This window comes from Triticum urartu, unplaced genomic scaffold (assembly GCF_003073215.2).
Source record: "Triticum urartu cultivar G1812 unplaced genomic scaffold, Tu2.1 TuUngrouped_contig_5126, whole genome shotgun sequence".
NCBI lineage: Eukaryota > Viridiplantae > Streptophyta > Magnoliopsida > Poales > Poaceae > Triticum > Triticum urartu.
This window is the reverse complement of record NW_024115774.1, coordinates 1-9470: the sequence shown is the minus strand read 5'-3', so window position 1 is coordinate 9470 and position 9470 is coordinate 1. Positions and strand designations below refer to the sequence as shown.

The 9470-nt window shown below is 44.5% G+C and overlaps 1 protein-coding gene across 1 annotated transcript; it reads left to right on the top strand.

Annotated features, from left to right (window-relative positions):
- The first annotated feature begins 2383 nt into the window (after positions 1 to 2383).
- Positions 2384 to 8511, top strand: LOC125528804 (very-long-chain (3R)-3-hydroxyacyl-CoA dehydratase PASTICCINO 2A-like). Its single transcript, XM_048693241.1, has 6 exons — positions 2384 to 2586; positions 7276 to 7336; positions 7891 to 7958; positions 8059 to 8143; positions 8251 to 8347; positions 8441 to 8511. Exons 1-6 carry the CDS (start codon positions 2384 to 2386, stop codon positions 8509 to 8511), a joined length of 585 nt encoding a protein of 194 aa, XP_048549198.1.
- Positions 8512 to 9470: the final 959 nt, after the last annotated feature.

Below are 9470 nucleotides of genomic sequence, written 5' to 3'. Positions count from 1 at the left end.
GGCGGCGGGAACGACACGCCGCCCGGAAGCTACCCAGGCTGCCGAGGAGCGCCTGTAGCAGCCAAGAGCACGCCGAGCAGATGAGCAGCCATGACCATGCCGCCGGCCAGAAGAGCAGCCGTGACGACGACGCCGACCAGCGGCGGGGGGGGCGGGCACGAAGAAGACGGGCGGCGGCCAGATGCAGACGGCAGGCGGTCGATGACGAGGCCTACGATGTCACGTGGGAGGTCGGACCACGGCGGACTCGACGACGCCATGGATCGGTCGAGCTACCTACTCGACGATCGAAGGTACCGGATTGGGCTATATATACGCTACTCGAAACAAACAAAAAATTCTTTCATCTTTCGACAGCCTGACGTTTCGTTTTTATTTGTTTGCTGATAACCGTATCCAAGAAGAATGCCATGTTGTTAGCAAAAAAGAGAGAAAAAAAAAGAAGGATCTTCTTGGAAAATACTCTTGATGTTTTTATTTGTTTCCCACAAATAAATGCAGTAAAATAATCATTTTCCTTGTCCAATTTGCCTTCTTCGTCATGGTTACTTTTTCTTGTGCCACCAAAACATTTTTCCAGACGAATAGAAGGCCACTTTTCTTTTCTAGTGACATGAACGCATTTTCCGTGTGATTAAGCACTTCTGTGACAAACAGAAACATTTTTACACCGCTAAGCTTTAAGTACTTCGAAAATAATTCTTTAGTACTACTAGTATAATAGAACAGAATTTTGTCCTCGCTACGATTTCCGTCCTGTGTTTTGATTTTCGGCCCAAAAAACGGATTTCGGCCGAATCTCGGCCTAGGGCGAAATCTATCTTTCGGCCGAAATTGGTCAAATTTGAGTCAAGTTTCGGCTGAAATTTTTTAAAATGTCCGAAATTCGCCATCTCGGCCTAGAGCGAAAATAATCTCAAACTGAGAATCAAAACACAGTCTGTCTCATTAGATTATTAAACCATGTGTCACGTGGAAGTGTTTGCTACTGAACTTGCATTTAGTTGCTATGTAGTACAAATGAAACACTTCTTATCGGAAGTCTGATAGGAAACTTCCATCAGACTGGTCCAACGCGGTTGGTCCTTCTTTAATATCACATTTTCCAGTTTATAGGAGTGAGTCTATATGAACAAAAAATCTATATCTATACCTAATAATAAAGGAGTTATTGCTTCTTGCGCTACGTCACGGAAATTGCATTCAAAATTGTAAAATATTACCCACCAATGTCACCTATAAATGATAAAAAAAAACGTTTCACACAGGAGAATCCCCGCCTGGGCTGGCCCATGCATTAGTGACCTCCTATACTGCGCTCTGCACGCTCGGAAAAGACGCAGTGTGCCCGTTTGCGCCGGCCCATGTTTGGACGGCCTGATTTTAAATTTCATTCTTTATTTTCCTTTTATGTTTTTGTTTTTTTCTACTTTGAATAATTTGAGACTTCAATAAAGTTTTGAAAATTAAAAAATGAGAATTTGAAATAAAATGTTTGTGGATTCAAAAAATGTTCGTGATTTTATAGAAAAATGTTTGCTTATTAAAAAATGTTTGAATTTTGAAAACAAATGTTCGGAAAATCAAAACTGTTCATGAATTTATTTTAAATGTCATGTATTAAAAAAATTTCTTGAAATTGAACAAAATTTCGTCAATACAAAATAGGTTCATGTATCTAAAAATATCCTAAAAATTCAGAAACTTTTCGTGACTTACAAAAAAGTTTATTCATTCATAAAATGTTCGCTGATTCAAGAAACAATCAGGCATTTCAAAAAAGTTCATTAAATCTAAAAAATGTTCGTGAATTTCAAAAATTGTTCCACTAATTTCCAAAACAAGGTTCGTCCATTCTAGAAATGTTCACCGAGCAAGAAAATTGTTAAAAATGTTCACAAATAAATCATCGATAATCTCGTCATACTAACACTCGGCAGATCGTTATTACCTTGAGCTTGTGACCCCGTAGGTTCGGTAATTCATAGACATAAACAAAACTCATTTGTTCAATGACCAATAGCGAAATCCTGGACATCCATATCAATCCCTATGATTACACGAATGATATTCGAGTGAACCTCCAGTTATCATGCGATGTTCCTTTTGCTTCGCGATACTTTACAAATATTATTGCCTCCATAGCATATAGGTTGAGGATGCCATGTCACATTCTCCTCCTCCAGCATCTAGTGCGGGGGCAGGGATCGATACCTCCACGCCCGAGGTTCAGGCCTCACCATGGAGAAGACTGCCAAGGATCAGGAGGAAAACTTCCCTCAGGTCCCGGAGACCTGGTGCTTAGCCGCCCGGTTTCCCCATTTTGCGTAGTCCAAGAGCCACAATATTCTCAGAGGGGGCCTCCATCCATGGTCAACCATGGATGGGGGCATTGAAGACCACACCTCCAGTGTTTGGCCTTGAAGGGTTCGAGCTGTCGAAGTGCCTGTGGAAGGTGGAGGCGGCTTTAAATAGCTCCTCCATCCTTCCCGATCACTGTACCATCCTCGACACAGCTTTCACCCAGTATCAGTCCATCGAGGCTGGGATTCTGGAGGCGTCCTCGGTCCAGTTAAAGGCTTTGAGGTAACATTCTTTCTGTTTGTTCAAGTACTTTTATAGTTACTTAGGTGGTTCGAATAACACACTAAGTATAACCTGTAGCCCTCAAGGAGGACGCAGGGGCATCGTCCGAAGATACCTTGAAACTGCTAAGAATTTAGAATACTTAGTATTTTTAGCTCTAAAGCGCTTATACAGTAGCCCCCGAGCCTTAAGTCAGTTTGCCAAACTAGCTTGAGGGTCAATGAATACCTTAACCATTGTAATTGCATAGAAACGTGAATATGCAGTAGCCCCCGAGACTTTTGTTGGCTCGGAAAGAGCCACCTAGAGGATCAAATCTTGATTGTAATTGGGTTCTTATCCACCTTTGCTTATAATTTTTGTAGGCTTCCTCTTCCTACACTACCTCCAACTTTTCAGAGTTTTGAGGAATTGAAGCGCCGTCTAGCGCAATCCGAGGAGGAGGCTCTTCGTCTTGAGAAAGCGCAGGGTAATGAATGTTAGCTAATCAAGACGCTGCACTTAGGCTAGTTTTTGCTTTCCGTTGTGAATAAATCTGATGCATGAGCCGTGACATGTGCGCGCCGTGCAAGTAGCTAGCATGGGCAGATCGGACGTGGTCACCACGCCCTGCCGTTAGTTTCGCAGGTAGCATAGGAGGCACGATTGGCGCTCGTGGGATGGCGCGAGCACGGCGGATCGTGGTGCATAGATAGGATCGCTACCTGCCTCCTTTCCTCTTGTAACAAATAAATAGGAGTGAAGAAAACGGGAAAAGTCGCAACATTGTGCGCGACGCAAAAACCACTGTCTACCTGAGATTGAGATTAGCAAGGCTTAGTTTCTAACATGAAGCAATACACACTTTATCATTTTTTTAACCGAGAAAGATTTATGCCTAATCCGAGCATGTATTTAAATTTGAGCGGCCGAGGAAGATCTGGCCAACCTACGGGCCGATCTTGAAAAGGCTCATGTTGAGGCTGAGCATCAAAAGGTTGCGGCGCAGAAGAGCGTTGAAGCGCTTGCTAAGGAATAGAGGACTCGGCAAGCTTCCGAATCTCGGATTTCCGAGGTTGAGAAGGATCTGAAGAGCATTGACACTGAACACGACACTCTGAAGATCTACAAAGAAGGACGCCGCTGAGGTCAAAAATCTTGAGGCCGACCGCAAAGAAGCCGCTTCCCGGGTGAATGCTACGAGGGAAGAACTGGGCGGGCAACCGAGATAGCCGCCTGTAAGCCATACTTACTTACGTGTATCTTCGGCCATCAAGGTTTATCTGAGCTGACACAAGTTTGGAGACTGTCAAGCGCCTTCTGGGAACTCCCACATAGCATGGAGGATGCATCCCAATACTTAGGCTCGCACGAAGATGAGGCTGAGCAGAAGGCTTTCTGGTTGCAATTCAAGGAGTCAACGGGTGTTCCTATCCGGCGACCAACCAAAACAGTTCGCGGAGCTTCTGCGAGCACCAAACCAGCCACGAAGGACCTCTAAAAGGCCTTATGGCCGAGCAATCCTCTTCCGAGCAGCTTCTTCGGGCTGGTGCACCGCCTCCAAGGAGCCGGCGCCCAAATTGATTTAGCGAAGCGCTCGTCATGCCTTGAAGGCGCACAACAAGCTTCTGCTGTCGTACAAGCGCACTAACGAAAGCTCGATCTGGAGCCCCTGGCCGAGGAGGGTCCTGAGAAGCGCAATAGCAGGGTGTTCAGGAGGAATTTTATGACCAGGTTATGCCTGTTGCTCTGATATCTATGAGGAAATGCTGTCGAGAGTCAATCCTAGAGAATCTTCATTAGACTCCACATTTTATCTCCTCGGTATGCCGAGTTGTAATTGTAAAAAACAAGTCCTCCTTTACATATGATCAAATGTTTTTGCCACTTTATGCTTTCATTCTTTTATTTTGACTCGACCATGACTGTGAAATTGTGCAGTTGGCCAGTCATCGGCTTCTACCCCTTAGTAGAAACTACTTAGGGTGTTTCCTCCTCTGATTGCAACTTTCAGCCGACGTCTCGGTGCCCGGGTGCGATTATATCAATGAAGAACAAGGCAATCAGAACTTTAGGGATAAAACATACACTTAATAGCCCCTGGTATATGTCGAATCCTCGAGTGTGTCGAGGTCCAGATACCCTTCAGCTTTTTCCAAAAAGAAAGCCCTTCGTTTTATATGGTTAGCCGCTATCGGCTACTTTAGTTGAACACCGCCTAAGGTTTGCGGACATATTTACACGTGTTGTGATAGTCAGCTTTTGGCTTTCTCCATCTAAGGTACTTCAACAGTTAAATCAGAACTAGCAAATGCAGTGGTGCTCCATTTACACACTTAGCCGAACAAAGGGGAAACATAAGTGGTAACTCATGAGCCAGGCAACCTAGCTATGGACCAAAGACACAAGTCAAAATTTATGTATATAACGAGAAATCCCGAGGACTCCATGGAGTACCTTGGCTGTTGAAAAGTCCTCGGCTCTGTATTACAAAAGGTATATATGATCGGAATTATTGAAAAGACAAAAGGATGCACCATGAGTGTATACGTTGTCCGAGGATTCGGGCATCTCTTTATTCAAATGATTTGAAAAGGTCGAAGCTAACAATCCGAACTTATATTTTAAAGATACATGATTCAAGGGAAATATAAGGGCCAATTTAAAAGAGCAGACTCATGAAGTTTCGATTCTCTGGCTTCATATTCCGTGTCGCATTGCTGTTGCACAACTTCCATATACTCCTGCAGAGCAAAGGTTGTAGCCGATGTCGTTCTCCATGTACTGCCCAACCAGCGCGTCTTGGGTTAATCCGAGAATAATGCCTTCCGCCTTGTCGCTGGAGGCCTTTTGCTGCTTTAAGACATGTCAAACTACGGCCGGATGCTTCTGAGAGCATGTTTCTGCCGAGGGTGTCCTTCATAGCTAGGCTATTTTCCAGCCCCTCCTTGAGCTGTTCATCTTCTAGATGTACTTGTCTTCATCGTCGAGTACTATCAGGGATGTTGGCGTCGAGGATCAATGGCGGAGTGACGCATTCATCCCCTTCTCTGACCGTATGAAATGACAACTAGTAGTTAGTTTGCCACAACCACATCGTAATAATATCTGTTACCTTCATCCTGGTTTATTCTTCCCCTTAGTATTTTGTGTCAAACATTGACCATAGATTTAACTAAGGAAATAACAATGCATGTCACCAAAAATTATATCCTCGGATTCGTATTTGAACATAGTTTCCCATGATATTATTTTTGGCTGCATGCATTAACATTTCGTTAGTTAAATCTGAGATCAAATTTTAGTATGAAATGCGAAGAGAGACAATTAACCAAGACGGAGGTACTAGTTTATAAATCTCATGCCATACAGTTTCCTTGACACGGAGGACATCCGCCTAGGGATCTCCTCCTCCTTAGGGAACGGGAAAGGGATCCAATTTTGGTTGGATCCATGGCTGGATACTGAGCCTTTACGCGTTTCCTTCCCTAGCATATTCTCGATATGTGTGAATCCGTCTATCCTAGTGGCTACGGCTTTCCAAACTAGACAGTGGAACGTCGGGTTTCGTCGCATCTTTGGACAAGCCGAGAGTAACGACTGGACTAGACTGCAGGCCGCCCTACCACTCGTGCTCCCGGACTATCTGGACATGGTATCCCGGCGGCTCGCGTCGACGGCGAAGTTTTCAATGAGCACGGCATACCATACCTTTTGCCCGTCGCCTGCCACTCCCTGGCTGTCCCCATTATGGAAAGCCCCCTTTCCTTTAAAAATTAAGTTTTTGTTTGGCAACTTCTACGGGACCGCCTCCCCTCGGGGACAGAGGTACTTAAGCGGCACGGACCTGGTAATGGTCTATGCCCTCTCTGTGCAGTACAAGAGACCGGGACACATATCCTCTTCTCGTGTATCGCGGCAATGGTACTATGGACGTACGCCCGCGAGGCGTTGGGGCCTGAATGGGAGACCCTAAATCTCGTGGTTTTTCTCCAACATAGAGCTTTACAGCCGTCACGACATCGCCGTTTATTTTGGTTTATTTTTGCGGCGATGTCGTGGACTCTTTGAACGACTAGGAATAAGATGGTGATAGAGAAGGTTTTTCCGAGGAAGGCTTCTGACTCCTTCAAATTCCTTGCTTTCCTGCAGCACTGGCACCCGCTCTCGAGGCCACGTGATCGCGATCGACTTGGCTTGATGATGGATGCGCTTCTAGCTTCGGCGCGTCGACTATCGTCCTCGTAGTGTCGCTACACGGCGGCCACTAGGTGGCTTTTTTTCTATTTCTTTTATGCTTTTTTGGGCTTGACTGTAGTGTGGCCCAGCCGTTAACTGTCAGGTGTTGTTCAAACTTGGATTGTATGGACCGTTGTTTTATTTATAAAGCGGGATGAAAATCTATTTCGAAAGGGGAAGGGACACAGAGGTCCACACTGCTTTTATTAAATCAAGAGTGATACAGCGCTTCCTACTTTGGGCTATAAAGTAAATTCAAAGTACAAACAGGTCTTTGCAATTTGCAAAAAAGTCCCGAAAAGAAATAACAAAAAGTAACTGACCCCTGAAGCGATCGTGTGGTGGCTGGTGTTGGCCACGCTGCCGCAGATCCTCTGGAGCTTCCTCCAGGTTCAGTGTTGTTCTCTGTTCTTCTTGCTGCGTGCATATCTCTGATCCTCTGTTTCCTCTGTCTTCTTCTTGGCTCTGCAGACTGCAGACCAGGACACATATCCTTGTGAGCTCCTTGGTCATCAGCTGGTCCATCACCGAGGTATGCATGTATCCACCACTGACTTCACTGAGATGTACTGTAGTACAGTATGTAGCATCACTCCTTAGATGGGGATCACAATTATTCAGATTAACTGTTTTGTCGAGTCACGAGGTGCCACTGTTACTGGTAGCTGACTGAAAATGTCCGCCTGAAATAATGTAAGGATGATTACATAGTTGAATCTCAGGATACTTGTAATAGGAAATTGACACAGAACTGTCTCAGCTTAATTAACTATACTATTATCATAACCTCTTTATGATTGGTTGCAACGAGACAGATCACTTCATTAGAGCAATTAACGCCCATGTTATGTGAACAGAACACTAGCAGCCTGTAAGGAAAGAATCACTTTAAATCAGGAGGAAACAAGGAGATTATGCTGCATATGAAGTCCTATAGCTATATGTTGCCAAAGTCATGGCATAGGCCCATGCTTTGTTAGAATGCACTGATCCGGATGACCCGATCACTTCATTGATAGAAAAATGGTAAATTCTGAATCTTCAGACGCCTAGTTAATTATTCAAGTGTTGGGTGTTGCAATGTAGATTATTAGGTACTCCTTCTTTGGCATGAAAGAGTTGTTCGGATCTGCCCCGTCGTTGCTTCTATGGCTTAGGTGAGGCTGCTACCAGGCTTAACTCTGCATAAGATTGCATTGCAGATCGTAAGCCAACATGGCATCATCTATGTAAGAATTGGATCTTTATATGGAATCGAACCTGTATGTTCCTAGTCATGTACCCAGTTGGCATCAACAGCGAGGTTGGCTCGATATACATTGCCTTGCAGTTCATCAAGGTATTTTCTTTCCTGATTAAATCCATTAGAGCAATTGATCAACACACTGATAAACTGTAAAAAAATCGCTAATTTTCATGTATTCACATTTTAATTGATAATGGCAGGCATGGGAGAAGTACCGCATCAGAATGCCCAACAAATGGAACTATTCATTTGATTACTTCTACGCATCAATCCTGGTACTCCTAGTCTATGTTCCAGGTACCTTTTCTTGTCCTCGACGTCGATTCATGTCTCATTCATTTGTGCCTAGTGTGTGTAAACTTACCGTGCATAAATTAACTTTCGATACAGGAAGCCCACATATGTACACCTACATGCTTGGGCAGCGCAAGAAGGCGCTTGCAAAATCAAAGATCGCGTAAATCTTATTGATACCTCTTACAAGATTCGGTGACATATCATTGTGTTATCGTTTGCATCAGAAAATCAAGAGTAGATGATTAATAAACTCTGTGTCATATGAATGCGGTTGTTGCTGAATTTGCATTTGGTTGGTAGATACAATGTCAAACAGTAAGGACTAGCATTTTATTTGTCGTAAACCTTGGTGGATACAAGCTTTACCTAGTAAATGTCCACACGATGTGTAAGACATAGGGTTTGGGAAACTGGCTCGACACCCTAAACGGGGTGTGGCTATCTCATTATATAGACGTACCAAGAGGTACAATACAAGGCATATACAAGACTACGTATATACAGTCTAACACCCTCCCTCAATCTTAACTGTAGCCTGAAGTACAAAGTAAGTTAAGATTGCGCCTACAGCCTACAAATTGTGGTTGTGGAAGAGGCTTCGTGAAGATGTCAGCAAGTTGATCTTTGGAGGAGATGAACTTGATACAGAGCAGTCTTTGTGCAACACGTTCCCGAACAAAGTGATAGTCAACCTCGATGTGTTTCGTCCTAGCATGAAACACCGGATTAGATGAGAGGTACGTAGCGCCGATGTTATCACACCACAGAACTGGAGGATGACCTGGAGGGAGGCATCCCCGCCTCCCGCAACAAAGCCTGTACCCATATGATCTCAGCTGTAGCATCAGCCACAGCTTTATACTCAGCTTCAGTACTGCTACGAGACACGGTGGCTTGCTTGCATGCATTCCAGGCGATCGGGTTAGGACCAAAGAACACTGCATATCCCCCCGTGGATCGCCGATCATCAGGACTTCCAGCCCAATCAGCAGCAGAGAAAGCCGAAAGTTCACAAGACGGTGCAGAATGAAGAAGCAGACCGTACGAAGCAGTGGAAGAGACATATCACAAGATGCGCTTAACTGCCGAGAGATGAGTGGTACGAGGTGCATGAAGGTACTGG

What these genes read in the sequence shown, in the direction of transcription:
- LOC125528804 (XM_048693241.1), top strand. Translation starts at nt 2,384, where the DNA reads ATGGGGGCATTGAAGACCACACCTCCAGTGTTTGGCCTTGAAGGGTTC. An exon ending in GTCCAGTTAAAGGCTTTGAG is followed by an intron (nt 2,587 to 7,275) that starts GTAACATTCTTT and finishes TTGGCTCTGCAG; the next exon opens with ACTGCAGACCAGGACACATA. An exon ending in CCGTCGTTGCTTCTATGGCT is followed by an intron (nt 7,959 to 8,058) that starts TAGGTGAGGCTG and finishes CTTTATATGGAA; the next exon opens with TCGAACCTGTATGTTCCTAG.